The sequence below is a fragment of the Herpailurus yagouaroundi genome, unplaced genomic scaffold (genome assembly GCF_014898765.1).
Source record: "Herpailurus yagouaroundi ecotype Mexico unplaced genomic scaffold, PumYag 201, whole genome shotgun sequence".
NCBI lineage: Eukaryota > Metazoa > Chordata > Mammalia > Carnivora > Felidae > Herpailurus > Herpailurus yagouaroundi.
In genome coordinates, this window is record NW_024412432.1 from 2,599,968 (window position 1) to 2,618,093 (window position 18,126).

Here is an 18,126-nt window from a genome sequence, read left to right on the forward strand (position 1 = left end):
AAACAAAACAAAACAAAACAAAACAAAACAAAACAAAACAAAACAAAACAAAACAAGTGTTGGTAAGGATGTGAAGAAATAGGAACCCTTGTGTACTGCCGGTAAGAATGTAAAATGATACAGCTGCTGTGGAAAACAGTATGGCAATTCCTCAAATACAATTAAAAGATAAGAAGGCAGGGAGTCAAACAGATATTTGTATACTAATGTTCAAAGCAGCATTATTGACAAGAACCAGAAGGTGTAAATAGCCCAAGCATCCATCAACAGATGGATGGAAGAACAAAATGTGGTTAGATACATACAGTGGAATATTGAGTCATAAAAAGGAGGGAAATTCTGACATGTGCTCCAACATGGATAGACCTTGAAGACATTATGCTGAGTGAAATAAGTCAGACATAAAAGAATAAGTATCGTACGATTCAAACTCATGAGTAGTCAAACTCATAGAGATGGAAAGTAGAATGATGGTGGCCAGGGGCTGGGGGAAGAAAAGAATGTGGAGTTACTGTTTAATGGATACAAGTTTCAATCTGGGAAGATCAAAACATTCTAGAGATGGATGGCGGTGACAGCTGCACAACAATGCAGATGTACTTAATGCACCCAACTACACATTTCAAAATGGTTCCAATGGTAAATGTTGTTATGTACATTTTACCCAAGTTTAAAGGGTAAAAACTAAAATTAAAAAAGAAAGATGAAGTACTGCTACGTGCTGCAACATGAACCTTGAACACACTGTACTACATGAAAGAATCCAGCGCAAAAGGCCACATATGCTATGACTCCATTTTCACGGAAGGCCCAGAACAGGCAAATCCATGGAGACAGAAAGTAGGTTAGTGGTTGCCTAGCGCTGGGGGGAGATGGAAACGGGGCGGTGGCTGCTAATGGATTGGAGGCTTCTTTTGGGGGTGATGAAAATGTTCTGAAATTTCAGCGTGGTGATGGTTGCATGATCTTGTGAATATACTAAAACCACCAACTCGTACACTTTAAAAGGGTGAAATTTATGGTATGTGAATTATATCTCAATAAAGCTGTTACGTGAAAACAATAAAGCTGTTGTTCACAGAAGATAAACAACAGAAAAACCGAGCAATTTGGTGGAGGGGGGCACTAAGTATTTCACGAGAAGTTGAAATCGGAACCTCCGAAGTCACGGTAAATGTGAGGCACTCATTTAACAATGCAGAATCTTGGTGAGAAGTGGTTTTAAGCAGTAGGAGTTTGGGCTAATCAGTCAACCAAGCATATAAGACTTCTGAGCCCCTTTTCGAGATGTCTTTCCAAATATATGCTTAGGAACACCTTCCTTTCCCCCGCAACCAAAAGAAGAAAAAGAACGTAGAAGCAAGGAACAGCCATCCAGTCTTGTCACGTCATGCTATTCCCTCCACAAGTGTTTAGACTGTGCATGCACATCTGTTACATCTAACACTGTGGGCAATGTGACTTCAAGACTGTGTATGAGCACCACTGTCAAATAGCAAAAATACCCATCAGACTAATCTGTGCTGAGGCTGCATCTTCTATTCTCTATCAGTTATGAGTGCTGTTTTCAGAGCCTCTCTCTCTTTGTTAACTTCCTTGCTATGTGCAGCCCGGCCTCATGCCAGTATAAGCTGACAGTGTCTTTCTCTGATAGTTTTGTGGCCAGGCTATCTGACTATGTCAGTGTATCTTGTTATTAATCTATTTGTTTATCAAATATATATGGCACATGTACTGTACCAACTGTATATTAGGTACTGGTAACGTAAAGAGCATGGTCTGGCCTTGTTGAACTTATACGCAGAGTGGAGGAGACAGAAAAAAGCAAATGGACCCACAAATGAAAATATAATTATAAATAATGGGAATGACAACAAAGGTTATGATAAGGGCAAAGGGGAAAGAATAACACGGTGGGTGCACCTTTGCTTGCAAAGATCATTCCAGGTAGAGAGAAGAGAGGGACTGCGCTGTTTCTGTTTTTAGGGTCACTTAAGGTGCAACTATCCACACCACTGTGCACAGGAACAGCTTTGGGTTACAGCCTGTCCCAAAGCTATAGGGAGGTCAGCCTCCCTGAAACAACACTGCCCTGTGTCCACTTCGTTAACTTCCTATTTTTCTTACTGCATTAAATCGTAAATCTTTCCCCTACTTTTTAATACTCACATAACCTAGTCCCTACATACCACACTCCCTCCAATTATATATCATGGACTCATGATGACTCATAAATTACCTGAGAAAGAATCAGCTGCCCATGAAAGGTGTGCACAAATTTTCTTAAAAATGCAAAATAGGTGTCATCTCCAAGTCTTTGGGCAAGGAACCGGAGAAGGAAATAGCCCTAGAAGAAAGGAGGGGGAAAAAAAAAAAAAAGATGCCTGTCATGGGTTTGTGAGAAAACACAGCCAACTCTAACTCACCCACCAGTGCTTTATGCACATGTAAAGTGTTCTTTCTGACCTGTCCTGGGCTGCCTTCCATACCCTTACCAGTAAGGCGGGTCCTGGAAATTAAGGAAGGCCTACTTTGCTTGCAACTCTTCGGTTAATGGTATCACCATCTTGTTTTTCCTTTGTTTACATGAAGCCTGATGTCCATCATGGACCAAAAGTGAAGAGGGGCCCAGCTCCTGCCACCCTCAGCTATGAGGAAAAGCCTTTGCAATGTAAAATACTTCCTTATTACTCCTGTCTTCTACTTGGAACCTAACAGCAATTTCAAGATTCTGTTTTTCAAAAGTGACAGGAAGCAGAGAGAAGGGAAGCGCAGGGTAGGGAATTTGATTCATGTCTCATTTGGGGGGTATGACATGTTTTAATTATGCGACAATCAAGATATCTCCCCAGTCAAGTGACATTACAACGTGGATAATGTTTTTGTTTGGCACCAGCCATGTGATTAGTCTTCCCTGTTTACATGTATAACCTAAAAAGTGCTGCCCCGTAACAACTGGCCTCTGCCACTAGCTACACGTACCTTTAAATAATGAACCTGCATGAAGACCTTCTCAGGATTGAGCCCATGTTTGACGACAGATGATCCTGAGTCACTCACATGGCCAGTCTTCTCTTTATTGGGTCTAAAATGATGCAGAAAAATTTTAAGTATGCACATTCTGAACTAATTAAACCGTAACATCATCTTATTTCTTATTTTCAAAGTTGCTCAACAGTGTCTGAGTTCTGTTCAATTGTACCAGGTATAATTTAAAACAGTTTATATTATAAATTCATGTACTAAACAAGGAGGGATTTATATTTGGGTTGGCAACCTGAGGTTGGCTATTGGCAATATTTTACATCATCTTATCCAAGATTAAAGCTTGCCAGACCCTCAAGGAATCTGAGCTCCAATATGAATTATTTAAGAACCGATGGGCTTTTCTTTCAGTGGGAGTGATGAACTGGGAAATGCAATGGAAAATGCAGCTTTACTTGGAAGGATAAAGAATTAATATCATTTTCAAAAAATTCTGAAAGCCCCAATGTTATCCACTTCTCTTAATTTGCATTTAAGTAGTTCAAGGCTTAAGAAATGTTTGTACTCTGAGGCCATTTTACAATCTCAAAAACAAAAACAGAAGTTGTAGAAGCCCACGTTTTTAGAACTGGAAGACATTAACATCCTACCTGTTAACCTTCTTGCTTCACAAATGAGGGAAACTGAGGCACACCGAAATTAAGTCTGCATCCCCAGTCTCCCAGCTTGTTTCGACTTGTGGTGATATCAGCATTGAAACCAATGTCTGCTTATTATCTATCAGGGTGCTTTTCATTTTGCTCTATAGTGTCAAGTATGTTTTAAAAATCCCTTTAAAAATATAAGTGCATTGGGGCGCCTGGGTGGCGCAGTCGGTTGAGCGTCCGACTTCAGCCAGGTCACGATCTCGCGGTCCGTGAGTTCGAGCCCCGCGTCGGGCTCTGGGCTGATGGCTCAGAGCCTGGAGCCTGCTTCCGATTCTGTGTCTCCCTCTCTCTCTGCCCCTCCCCCGTTCATGCTCTGTCTCTCTCTGTCTCAAAAATAAAAAAAAATAAATAAATAAAAAATAAAAATATAAGTGCATAACAAAGAAGCTTCAACAACTAGCTAAACTCAAAATAAGTGGCAAGGTATTTGCAGCCTTCAGCTGTTCTAAAACCAGTCACTTATTGGACACACTGAAGAGCATGATTTGGGGTGAGGGGAGGGAAGGGCTGACCAGAGGGCTGACATATCAGACAGGGGGGCACTTATTTTTCAAAAGTAGTGTGGTGTTTCAAGGTCCATGGCCTTTAATCTGAGAGACCTGGTGTCGAATATCAACCCCACTTCTTACTACTTGTTAATTACTGGCAGATTACTTAAATTCTCTTGTCTTCAATTTACTCATCTGCAAACCAGGACTAATCCTACCTAACTCCCCAGGTCCTATGGAGAATAATTGAGAAAATACATGCAAAGCCCCTAGCAAGGGCCAGGGATACAAAATTTACAACAATTTACAAAAAAAAAAAAAATTTTACAAAAATTAATCAACTTAATAAAATATTTGAAAGCAACAAATACTGCTAAATTCAAGGTTGATCATCTGATATTAGAGGCAATGGATTTCAGTGGCTCACCCATGCAATCCATATGCTCACAGACACAAGGGTGTAAGGACGCTGTACCCAAATGGAAGTATCTGAGGATGGCCCAGCTTGCCAGTCAGTACCTTTGCAGTGTGTTCAAGCTACCAAGCCAGAACCTCTGATTAAGTCTCTGCTGAATATTCCAGTACATTATCCCGGCAGACACAAGGCACGGGACCAGCAGATTCCTAAAGGAGAGACAACAACTGGCCGATGGAGCTAACTGCATAGTTTCCATTTTTGTGCTTGATCCCTGACTTACATACATGACCATACTTGCGGCTATAACTAGTCTCTTTCATCTTCATTTAAGACTCCATTGAAACGCATCGGCTTTATTCCTGCTCTCAAGTTTGTCCTGGGATTGAGCGTTTTTATAAAGAAAGCCGCACTGGCTTTGATAGGGAAAGCCCACCACCCACAGCCTTGGCAGGAGGAAGGCTTCTCAGAGTCGGCTTGAATTCAAACCAGCTTTCCCAGCCCCAAGAGAGGCAGACTTGGCTGTGAGTGTCTTAGGCCTTAAACTTTAAACTGAGACTATCAGAAGGGGAGGGACACAGAAGACCAATGTAAATGTCTGCTCTGAAGGTTGCCTTCTAGCTCAAGTTCCTGACGACACCTTCATTTTATTTTATTTTATTTTATTTTATTTTATTTTATTTTACTTTATTTTATTTTTAAAGTTTATTTATTTTTGAGAGAGAGAGAGAGAGAGAGAGAGAGAGTGAGCAGGGGAGGGGCAGAGAGAGAGGGAGACACAGAATCTGAAGCAGGTTCCAGGCTCTGAGCTGTCAGAACACAGCCCGACGCGGGGCTCGAACCCACAGACCGTGAGATCATGACCTGAGCCAAAGTCGGACGCTCAACCGACTGAGCCACCCAGGCGCCCCTGATGATGCCTTTAGTTGGTGCTTCTTTTTTCCTTTGCCTAAAAATGTATTTCCAGAAAGCGTCCCTCTCTTACTTTGTTCTTCCACCTTCTCCAAATGAAGAGGTGTTCAAGAAAATTCTTTTATGCTCACAGCATCCAAGGCAAACGTACAGGTCCCCAAGAGGTTACTTTTAAAGTAGACGTTGTGGCAGAGAGAGCAGTGTGCAGGCAAGCTTTGTGAGAAATCAAAGGGAGTGGTTTTTACAAGGAAAAGATACTCCATGAGCGGGAAGAAGGTGACTTGCTCTGCTGTCCTACTTCAGTTCTCATGATACCATTTACCCCCAGGTCTGTGCAGAGAGACAAAGCACAGAGAGAAAGCAGGAAACAAAGGAACTACCATTCCATGCAAAAACAGATGACTCTCCTGGGTGAGTGACAGGAGGCACACCTAAAAAGAGCACATGCCAATGTATGATGGCATTTAAATAATTGTAGTCAAAGAACAGGCAAAACAGACCTGTGAGAATGGAGATCAGAACAATGGTTACCCTTGGGAGCAAGTATTGACAGAGCAGGGAAAAAGAGGAGGGTCTCTGAGATGCTGGGAACATTCTATATATTGATCTCAGTGGTACTTTCACAAGGATACATAGGTAAAAATATACTGAGCCATCTAGAAGTATCTTTGTGCTTCATGCATGTTACATTTCAGTTAGAAAGTTAAGAAAAAATAGACGCACGTGAAGCTTACCCTCCCTGAAGCTCAGTTTCCTCACCTATCCAGAGCGTGAAGACGCTCAGATAACATGAAGGCACTTTGTGAACATAAAAGTGTTAAGCATCTCTCTAACATGACACACCAGTGTTTATTTCCTTGGCTGGAATACATGGAATGTGGGAGATCAAGTTACCAAGGTCGTTTGGGCTTAAATGTCCTTGGTCTCTGTTGGACCTGGCACCAAATGCAACAACCGAGATTAGCATGACCTTTCCCTTCCTTGCCTCCTTCCTTTTCCGCTGCGCTCAGAAGCAATATGGACATTGAAAGAACTGTCAGATAGCAGTGATATTTGATAACACAGTGATTTCACTTAGACTCAAACCTCCCAAAGAAAGGACCGATTCTGTAGGAGTATCACCAAAGGTGGGATTTGGGAAAATGCCTCCGAAAGGTGCTCAGGCGTGTCAGCTTGGGTCTGAACACCTCCTGTTCTGCCACCGCCCAGACGGGCCGTCTGCCAGCCTTCTCCATCTCCTACCCCTTGGCAGTAGAAGTGAGAGCCACGAGATATCTTCATCTATAAATTCTCCACTGTTGTGCCTGAGCCAGAAACTAAGCATCCCAGAAATGAGAGAGAAAAAAATGAGACCACAGGCCGTTAGCTTTTCAACATGCTTATCTGTCTATCCATCACAGCTGACCTGCCAGGTGTGAAAGGCCAGGAGTTGGGCCTCACTCATGCCCCCACAATGGAGGAAGTTAAACACTACCTTTGTCCAGAAACTGGCCTCCTTATACTTATCTGAGCCCCACATGCGCATGTGGGACCTACAGAGGAAGCAGTGTAAACACTGGGTAAGAGTTTGGGTGTGAATTTTAACTCTGCCGCTTAAGAACCACGCAAGTCAAGCAACCCCATGAAGCCTGTTCTTTCATCTGTAAAAAAGGGGACAGCGATCGTGACCATGACACCTCATCAGGCTGTTGTAGCATCTAGTAGCACTTAGCCAGAATTCCTGTTGGCATTTTGTAAGCACAGCATGAATGCTGTCATCGGCATAATGCATTCTGACTGGAGTTCAGGGAACACCCGCTGACCCCACCTATGACAGGCAAAGGCATTAACAAAAGACCTCACTCTGTGGTCCTACATGTTATCATTAGGGGAAGCTGGGCGAAGGGTACACAGAACCTCTTGTTTTAATAACTTCGTGTGAGTCTAAAATTATTGCAAAATAAAAAGTATTTTAAAGAAGATACGGCACATTAATAAGGACTTACACCTTCCCTTTGAGAAACCCAATTTTGAGTGTAAACCCTGCAGGGGACAGTCTTTAAATCTGCTCCTTGAAGAATCAGCAGAAAATGAATAAAAAACAACAAATTTCAGGTGTTGCCTAAAGTTCTTGTGAGCTAGGTCTGGGCATATTTCTGACACACAAGCCTATAGTCTACACCACTCTGTGAGAAGATTTCTAAAATCCTGGGTAAAAAATGAAGGCGGAAATAATTCAAAGTACAGGAATCTTATATTCTCCATTTGTTTGTGCAGCAACTTTCCCATCTATAAAATGTGCATCCTTGCCACCAACCTGACTTTGGACTGTGCTACCAGAGAGAAGTGGACAGAAAGTTGTGCACACCTTTAACTAATGAAGTTGTATTGTGTCAGAGCTACCGTTTGGCAAGTTTGATTATCTGTGTGCTTTTCACAATGGATTTAACAGTTATCCAGCCTGAAGGTTCTCCTCCCCATCAGGGACCATTATCCTGTAGCAGACACAGCAGGATATTACTCTGGTGTTGAAAAAGGCAATTGCTAAGATGATTTAAGACAGAAGGAAGCTTCCCTCCAAGGAGCCAGAGAAAAGTGCAGACGTATGTTGTAACCCCTGATGGTGAAAGGAGCCAGTGGTCAGAACCTATAGAAAGAGAGGTCAGTTGCTGAAGGTGACCAAGGAAAGATCTGTAGTTAGCGGAACTGTAGAAAATACAAAGTCCACCAGCTCTGAAAAGCAGGGTAGGAAAATGAAGGATGAAATTTCGAAAAGCAGGAAGAAATGAGCATCAGTACAAAACCAAAATAGTCCTCAGGTTTTGAGGGCCCATAAATCAGAACTCCCTAGGAAACAAAATCCCAGAGGGGGAAAAAAAAATAAAATAGAGATTAATACAATGGTCTGAGCCGTATATCACCACAACATAGCCAGAGGTAATTTGGACATGTCTTCAAAGGACATAAGGAAGACAACAGAGAGCAAAGACACCAAGATGGCTGCCTAGGAGGTTTCCGATGAGGTGAATTTTCAGAGGCCATATTCGAAAGATGAAAGTGGGGGATGCTGGAGAGAGAAAAAAACCAAAGCTAAATATAAGAGCCCAGAAACTAAAATCCTTGTCAGGAAGGCAAAAAGTCAGAAGGAGCTGATGCTAATGGAGAATGTTTAGGACAACAAAAGGGGCTTTAGAGGGATTGTTTGGAGCATAAAAAAGACCAGGTGTGAAGATGCAACGGAACCAACAGAAGTACTTGAACTCCCACTTTGCTTCAACTTTCCTGCCAAGGAGAATGATTTTCAAATTGCACATGGCAGAACAGCATTGTTCTGTGGGAACTGATGCCTGGGACAGGTGATGGGGGCTCCCTCCTCCTTGAAGAGTTCTGATGCCAGGCCCCAGTAAGGGACATGTCACAACTCTGAAAGCTTCCATTGGCAATCATAGACCTCTGGGGACATCACCAACGGAGACAACAGGAAAGGGACTGGTGGGGACAGACAAATGTTATTCTCATTTGCTAAGGAAGAGGGGTTAAGAGGAGGAAAGACGAAATTCGTGACTGTGACTCACACAGAGCTTGTGAGCTCTTAGAACAGAAAATGAGGAACTAGAGGAGTGAACATAGAATCTGGAGGGCCACTTCCAGAAATTCACTGCGGGCATCAGGCATCCTGACAGAAGTCAGCTGGCAGAATGGATGTAGCAGTGGTGAGTGCATAGTGGTTGTTTCATGCCTTTTAGGTTAAAAAACAGAACTCAAGGCTGTTGATTAATTACTGGCTAGAACCAGGAGGGAGTACTACTTAGGCTGAGCCCCAGGAATGACGATGTACTGGTGTAACAGATTTGCATTTTAGTCCAAGCTGGGAGTCTAGCTGGTTGATTGACAGCATCCACAGGCAAGAACAGCAAGCACATGCTGACATGAAGATCCAAAATTAATAAGACAATAGTTAATAAGAACAAAGAGGTTTGAAAGAATAAGTCTTTCCCCATAAACTCAACAGCGATTGATGTGACTTCCAAAATAATAACCACGCTGGTAGGTGGGCTCAACAGGAGCAACGAGAAGGTAGTTGGAAGTACTGCTGGGGAGGGCATCAGACAGCATCCAGAGCAGTGGTCAAGAGCTGAGCTCTGGAGCCAGACTGTCCTCTACTTGCATCCCGGCTTGCCACCTACTGGCTGTAGAAAAGTGGCCAACTGCTTAACACCCCTATGCATTGGTTTCCTCATCTCTCACATGGGAAGAAAGATGGTACCAGAACCCATCTCATAGGGCCATTTTGAGGACAAAATGAGATCATGTACATAGAGTGCTTAGAAAAGTGTTTGGCACATCGGAAGCACTCAATGAACGTTACTGAGGAGAGAAAAATGTGTGGGGATTGGAATGGTAGGACCACCATTAGAAGGTGTAGGATACTGGTTTAAAAATGAAATATGGTATATATGTGAGTGCATCCAACTTGATCAGTACTTGTCCATTCTTTTCTGGCCTAGCCAGACAAGAGAAGCAGGAATAGTCCCACTGAATTCTTCAAAGGTGTAACTGCAAACAGCACTGTGTTCAGTTCAGGTGTCGTATCTGGAGAAAGTCACTGTCAATGAAGACAACAACAAAGGACCAAGCCCAGGAAGGCAAGGGTTCTCCCAACCTTGCATTAGGTATGACAGATTTCCAAATCTTGGGACCTAGTGACCAGGAAAGGAAAGACAATGGTCTTAACACATGTGAATTTGTTTGGGTGAGAACAAGGCAAATCCTGTGCAACTCTGGAGGTAAATAAAATGACCTGGCAGAACTTACAAGGAGGCAGTTCCAGCCCAGTCTGAGGAAGGCCATTTTAAGATGGGCATACCCACAGGGAAATTGCTGCTTGCCAGAGAATTGGATCCTGGAAGTCCTTTGGTAGAAGCTGGGTAGCTGTCTGTCAGGGATACAGAAGGTTAGGCAGAATCACTTTCAAGGTCCTTTCTGACCCTAATGTTCTAGGATTTTAGGAGATAAAATAACCCAGAATTATTTAAGCTGCAGTATTTAGATGTAAAACATTATTCATCCACTATAGTGGAGTCAACAGGTTTGCTATGTAGCCTTGGTCATGCCAAATCAGCATCAAGGATGATTCTGATTAAAAATTCTGATTAAAACAAGCACACAAGGAGCTTGGTGGTTCAGTCAGTTAAGCATCTGACTTGGGCTCAGGTCGTGATCTCACATTTCTTGAGTTCAAGCCCCGTGTTGGGCTCTGTGCTGATAGTGTGGAATCTGTTTCGGATTCTCTCTCTCCCTCCCTTTGTGCCCCTCCCCTGCTCTCTCTCTTTATCAAAATAAATAAATAAACTTCACACACACACACACACACACACACACACACACACACACACACGTAAATGAATTAGAGGAAACTTAATTTTATTCAACCACATATATTTGGGGATAGATGTAGCGTAAGAGTATATGATCCAAGCATAAGAGGCTTTCATTATATTTTTTACAGAGTTTTAGTCTAGGAGAGAGGGCGAAGGCAAGAGAGGAGCATATGCAGTAAACCTGAACTGGAATCCTCAGAATCCAGGTTAAAAGGAGCCGCATACTCTATTCAGGGCTAGGGTGATCATGACGAAAGGCAAGCTGTCCATCAGCTATACACATTCAGAACATAGGAATACAGAGAACTTGGAAATTACAGGAGGTGATTTCAGGAGAAAAGGTAATAAGGGAAAACTTTTTTGTACTGCATCAAAAAAAAAAAAAAAACCCATGACACTATCCCAGAAAGAGACAAATGAGACAAACACTGGCTTCATTTTGTAAGGGGGGCTGGAAGCACTTTTTGAACACCAACAGCATGTGTGCTGCTGTGTGCTGAGATGGTGGGAAGATTCGTCTCATCTTATGACTCAAAGAGGAGCAGATGGTCTGTGGGAGCTGGAGAAGGACTTTCCCTCCTTGGTGGAGAATGGCACAGAGCTGAGGACTGGTAGCCACAGGGGGGTGGAGGGCTTGCCTGGGTTTGAAGCCCAGTATGCACCAGGATGTAAAACAAGATGAGTAGTTGGGAGAAGAGCTCTCTTCTCAGCCTTGCGGGTAACTGAGTACTATTTAGGTCTTATATTTAACATGCTGTGCCTTAACAGTAAGACCATTCACCACAGTATTGTTTGGAAAAGCAGAAAGCTAGAAATCACCAAAATGTCCAGTGGTTGACAAGTGGTTAGTTGGTTGTGGGACACTCATATCCTGGAATATTCTGCAGTAGTTAAAAAAAAAAACAAAACCTACGTGTGTTGATAATAGAACTAGAGTCAGGACTATATTATTATTTTTTTTTTAGTTTTTATTGTGGTTATTAATTTGAGAGAGTGTGTGAGCAGGGGAGAGGGGCAGAGGGAAGGAGAGAGGATGACACACACACACACACACACACACACACACACACACACAGAGAGAGAGAGAGAGAGAGAGAGAGAGAGAGAGAGAGAGAGGGAATCTTAAGCGGGCTCCACACTCAGCATGGAGCCCTAAGCAGGGCTTGATCCCATGACCCTGGGATCATGACCTAAGCTGAAATCAAGTTGGATGCTCAACCAACTGAGCCACCCAGGCACCTCAGGTTATTAAGAGAACAATGGAAGGGACGGTATGTGGTGGAAACAAATTGACACACACACTCACTCATGTGTATATACTTGTACTTGAGGGATGCTTTCTTGGAAATGACTCATCTCTAGGTGGGGTTGTTATACCACAAACCCCATGGAGATATCTTCCAGGCATCCAGTGCTAGATATGGCTCCTTGGGGCTCATCCAATGCCCTGAGGAAATCAGTTGCCTTCTGCCATAACTTCATCTTCCATCTCTCCTTCAGACACTGCTGGTCAACCCTGCTAAGGCTGAAATGATGTTATGAAATGTTATAAAATATGCAATGATTGCCATCAATCCCTCTCTTTAAAAAAAAATTGAGATATAATTCACATATCATAAAATTCACCATTTAAAAAAAGTTCAGGGGCATCTGGGTGGCTCAGTACAGTTAAGTGGCCAACTTGGGCTCAGGTCATGATCTCATGGTTTGTGAGTTCGAGCCCCACATCGGGCTTGCTGCTGTCAGCACAGAGTCCGCTTCAGATCCTCTGCCCCCTCTCTCTGCCCGTCCCCCACTTGTGTTCTCTCTCAAAATTAAACATTAAAAAAAAAAAAACTAAAAACAAGTATAACTCACTGGTTTTAGTATATTCATAAGGTTTTGTAACCATCACCAGTACCTAATTGCAGAATATTTTCATCACCCCCAAAAAAGATCCCACACCCACTAGCAGTGGTTTTCCATTTTTCCCTTCACTCCAGTCCCTGACAACCATTAATTTACTTCTTGTCTCTATCCATTTGCCTATTCCAACTATTTCCAATAAATGAAATCATACAGCACATGGCCTTTTGTGACTGGCTTCTTTCACTTAACATAATGTTTTCAAGAGTCATCTATTTTTGTAGCACATAACAGTACTTCATTCCTTTCTATGGTTGAATGATATTCCATTGCACGAATAGAACACACTTTATTTATCCATTCATCTGCTGATGGACATTAGGGTTGTTCCTACTTTTGCTATTAAGGACAATGTTTCTATGAACATTTGTGTATACATTTTTGGCTGGACTTATGTTTTCACTTTTCTTGGGTAAATACTTAGGAGTAGAGTTGCAGGGTTGTATGAGAACCCTATGTGCTACATTCTGAGGATCTACTAGACTGCTTTCTAAAGGAGCTGCACCAATTCACAATCCCACCAACAGTGTACAAGGGTTCTAATTTCTCCAAATCCTCTGTGGCACTTGTTCCTATCTGACTTTTCAGGATAGCTGTCCTAGTAGGTATGAAGTGACACCTCACTGAAGTTTTGATTTGCACTTCCCTGATGGCTAATAATGTCACATTTTTTTATGTGCTTATTAGCCATTTGTATATCGTCTTTGGAGAAATGTCTATTTAAATCCTTTGCCCATTAAAAAAATCACTTGAGAGAGAGAGAGCGAGCGAGCACATGAATGGGGGAGAGGGGCAGAAGGAAAGAGAGGGAGAATCCCAAGCAGACTCCACACTCAGCATGGAGCCTGACACAGGGCTTGATCCCATGACCCTGGGATCATGACCTGAGGCAAAATCAAGAGTCAGATGCTCAACTGACTGAGCCACCCAGGTGCCCCCTTTTGCCCATTTTTGAGTTGTCTTTTGAGTTATAAGAGTTATAGGAGTTCTTTATATATCCTGAATACTAGTCCCTCATATATGATTCACAAATATTTTCTCCCATTCTGTGGGTTGTCTTTTGAGTTTCTTGATGGAGTCCTTTGAAACACAAAAGTTTTTAATTTTTATGAAGTCCAATTTATTGATTTTTTTCCCCTTTGGTCACTTGTTCTTTAGTTTAAGAAACAGTTGCTTAATCCAAGGCCATGAAGATCTATACCTATGTTTTTAGCTCTTACATTTAGGGGTTTGATCCATGTTGAGTTAATTTTTGTATGTGGTATGAAGCAGAGGGTCTAACTTCATTTTGTGCATGTGGCTATCCAGTTACCCCATGGCATCTGTTGAAAAGACTATTCTTTCTCCCATTGAATGGTCTTGGCACCCTTGTCAAAAACCAGCTGATCATAAACAGAAAGAACAGTTTGTTTCCAGACTCTCAATTTTATTCCATTGGTCTATATGTCTGTCCTTATGCCAGTATCACACTGTGTTGATTACTGTAGCTTTGTGGTAAGTACTGAAATTGAGAAGTATGAGTCCTCAATCTTTATCAAGATCATTTTTGTTATTCTGGGTCCCTTGAATTTCCGTATGAACTTTAGGATCAGCTTGTCCATTTCTGAAAAAAAAAAAAAAAAAAAAAAAAAAAAAAAAAGGCAGCTGGAATTTTGACACTGAGCATTGCCATTTTAACAATCTTAAGTCTTCCAATTCATGAAGACAAGATGTTTTTCCATTTACTTCATTCTTCAGTTTCCTTCAACAATGTTTTGTAGTTTCCACTGTATTGCACTTCTTTTGTTAAATTTATTACTGTTTCATTATTTTTGATGTTATTGCAAATGAATGTTTTCTTAATTTCATTTTCAGATCATTTATAGCTAGTGTATAGAAACACAATGGACTTGTGTACATTGATCTTGTATCCCACAACCTTATTGAATTTGTTTATTAGTTCTGCCAGTTTTTTGGAGAGAAAATTCCTTAGGATTTCCTATATATAAAATAATTTTGCCTGCAAAAAGAGATAGTTTTATTTCTTCCCTTCCAATCTGGATGCCTTCTATTTCACTTTTTTACCTAACTGCCTTGGCTAGAACCTCCAGTGCAATCTTGAACACAAATATAATCCCTCTTTTTTATTCTTTATCTCCTCCACCACTGACTTGAAAGAGGAAGAAGCCCTTATAAAACTTAACACGTAGAAGATTCTTTTTATGTGTCCTTGCAGCAGTCCAGTCAAATACCTGTATTGTTTGCCAGCCATTCTTGGTCAAAACTATTGGCCAAAAAACAAACTAAATGATGGTGTTGGGGGGAAGTGTACAGGGAGGATGAGAGTTTTTCTGAGCGGGCAACTAACACTCACTAGCCATGAATGTAGTGTACATCATGCTAGGATTGGCTGAGTGTGTGAGATATCCTCAGAGGCAAAATAAGAGTGAATTATTATAGATTGGTTTATATACATGAATTATTATTATACAGGACTAGTATTATGTTTTAGGAAAATATTTCACAGGCAAATAGTGTTATAATGAATCAGTCGCACACGGGGGAGCAATACAGAAGTATGCGTGTATACTTACAAAATTTATTTTTGGAAGGATTCACAAGAAAATGCTAGCAGAGATTATCTTAGGGTGAATGAAGACTGCAATGGTGGGGATGGAATTAACACCTTTCTAAACTGTCTGGGTTTTCCTCTTAGTACTTTTATTACAAAAACAAAACAAAACAAACCCACCCCCACACCATGGTTAACTAAGCAGTGATTATGAACTACTTTATTTCTTAAGTTTTTCTATATTTAAAAAACCCTACTAAATGTAATTGTAAAAATGAAACACGATGTACAGTAAATATGTAATTAGGGGCCTATCAAGGAGAATTCTATCCCTCCCTTAGAAATACCTGAGTGATGAGTAACCAGGGAATGGTTCAGAAAAATGAACAGGGAGTGCTATTTGAGTTCAAATATTCAGGACATGTCTATCATCTTTGCCGGGTAAAAGAAGTGTGAACTGAGGGTGTCCCTCCAACAGGAAACAGGAACTGAGTGGGCAGCTCAGGGGGAGGGAGCTGGCCTTTGAGACAGGAAAGGGCAGAGTCTGTTTCTGGCTAGCTGAGAGCCTTAAGGTTTTTCAGAAAATGCTGGCACAGGTACAGCACCATCCTGTCACGAAAGGGTAGAAACCATCTCTACAGCTAGCTTGCTAGTGTGTGCAGCTCAAAAAAAGAGAACAAGACAGAAAAAATGGGGTGAAGGGGGTCCCGGGCTTGAGGGATGGAGTGGAGGGTAGGAGTTCCAACGTATGTATGTAGAGATCCCAGGAAGTGCACAGGCCAGTGCCAGCGGTCAGAACTCAGGTAAGAACGCTTGAAGCCATAGAGGCCAGAATTGTTTTCTCCTCAGGGCTGTGGTCAGATTCTGCACAGAATGCCAGGGGAACTGTACCGAGCGAGCAGCACCAGAGGGGACACCAGTGTGGCCCTGATGTACAGATGAGACCAAAAGTAGGTTCCAGGAAGGTATGAAGATTCCATTTGTCTTAGAAGCATTGCCGAGGTAATTCTTGCCACAAGCTATTAGTTTAAGCATCTTTGTTTAATGTTCAAACTTTTTGGGGGGGTTTGTTTTTGTTTTTAATCCCATCTTTTTCATTGGTAACCAGGCATTCTTGCTCCCCCACCCCCTCTTTAAACATCCTCTTAACTTCTTGGGGCACCTGGGTGGCTCAGTCAGTTGAGTGTCCGACTTTGGCTCAGATCATGAGCTCACAGTTCGTGAGTTGGAGCCCCGCGTCAGGCTCTGTGCTGACAGCTCGGAGCCTGGAGCCTGCTTCAGATTCTGTGCCTCCCTCTCTCTCTGCCCCAACCCACTCGCATTCTGTCTCTGACTCTCTCAAAAATAAATAAACATTAAAAAAAATTAAAAAAAAAATCCTCTTAACTTCTTAATACAATTAACTTTTCGGGGTGCCTGGGTGGCTCAGTCGGTTAAGCATCCGACTTCAGCTCAGGTCGTGATCTCGTGGTTTGCGAGTTCAGGCCCCATGTTGGGCTCTGCACTGACAGCTCAGAGCCTGGAGCCTGCTTCAGATTCTCAGATTCTGCCCCTCCCCCGCTCTGTCTCTTTCTCTCAAAAATAAATAATGAAAAAAATTTAAGTTTATAAATTAACTTTTTGAACATTCTTGCCAATTCCAAGTTAATCAAGAGGAAAAGTAGTGTTTCCAGGCTCCAGTTGCTAAAGAGACAGGAGAAGAGTGCCTTTGTGTTCGCCAGAGGAGGACAGCAGCAGTGAGAGAAGAGACAGAAACCAGAACAAACCAGGAGAGAGAGTGGGGCTGGCTGCGAGGGCTGTGTCCTTGTGCCCTCCGTCGCTCGTTGGGTAAATATTGACCAAGTGTCAGAGGGTCTAGATGACAGTACCTAACATGTGTTGAGTGTTTACTGTAGGTTGAATCATTGGAAACTGACACTACTGAGCCATTTTAGATCTACCAAAACGGCAATTCTCTGTGACTCAACCCAATATATGTGTTCTAAGTGATTTGTACATATTCATCACATTATCCCTCTTACTCATCTATAAAGTAGAAACCATTGTGTTATCATCCCCATGTTAGAGTGAGGAGACCAAAGCTTATTATGCTGTGTACCTCTATCAAGGTCACTCAGCAAGTGGAAGAGTCAGAACAGGACACAAATCCAGGCACTCTGGCTTCCTAAACCCTAGACTACTCTCCGGGGTTGAGACCTGAAGACTGACAAGCTCTGGAGAGGGTCCAGACCTTCATTCGCAGCTGTTGTTTCTCTAAAATGAGGCAGGACAGACCAGGCTTTGGCCAATAAGGAGCTGGGACTATTGCCTTTCACTCTGTTAAAGTCATAACAAACTTCACAAAGCCCACATATTCAACCACTTCCTTTAGTGGGTCAATCCAATCCTTATCTGCAATCAGAGAAAGCTTTACATCCTATTATTAGAAGCCTTCTCTGAAGTTGTATGGACTCTCCAACCAGTTTTGAATAGCCCCAAATGAGCCACTTAGAGCCCTAGGCCAACCAGGAAGAGGATCCTAAGCTCTTCTAAATTCAGGTGTGGGTTCCTGAAATGGCTTCTAGTCTCTGTCTCTCTGATCATGTGTGATCTCACAGGCTGGGTAATCTTCCCAGAACTCTCATTTTCATTATGTCATTCTTGGAACTGAAAATAGCTCCCCAATGCCTGGATGGTCACGTGCAAACTTTTGAATCTGGCATCTAAGGAACTCCATTACTTAGCCTGTCCTTCCCTGGCCCCCTTCAGTCTCATGGGGTTCCTGATGGCTATCCTTTCCAGGAAGCTCATTCTCACTTTAATG

At 42.3% G+C, this 18,126-nt stretch overlaps 1 protein-coding gene across 5 annotated transcripts in view; it reads right to left on the reverse strand.

The window, feature by feature from the left end:
* The window catches only part of AOPEP (aminopeptidase O (putative)), a 245,583-nt gene that overhangs the window by 26,771 nt on the left and 200,686 nt on the right, over positions 1-18,126 (reverse strand). For 3 of the 5 annotated variants that reach the window (XM_040450243.1, XM_040450241.1, XM_040450242.1), the window contains exons 8-10: positions 4,700-4,804; positions 2,983-3,085; positions 2,240-2,347 (exon numbers count right to left, since the gene is read on the reverse strand). In XM_040450243.1, coding sequence (XP_040306177.1) covers positions 2,240-2,347; positions 2,983-3,085; positions 4,700-4,804 — 316 coding nt within the window. Of the gene's footprint in view, positions 1-2,239; positions 2,348-2,982; positions 3,086-4,699; positions 4,805-12,173; positions 12,393-18,126 lie in introns of those variants that run through there. The other 2 variants (XM_040450246.1, XM_040450247.1) reach the window with 2 other exon arrangements.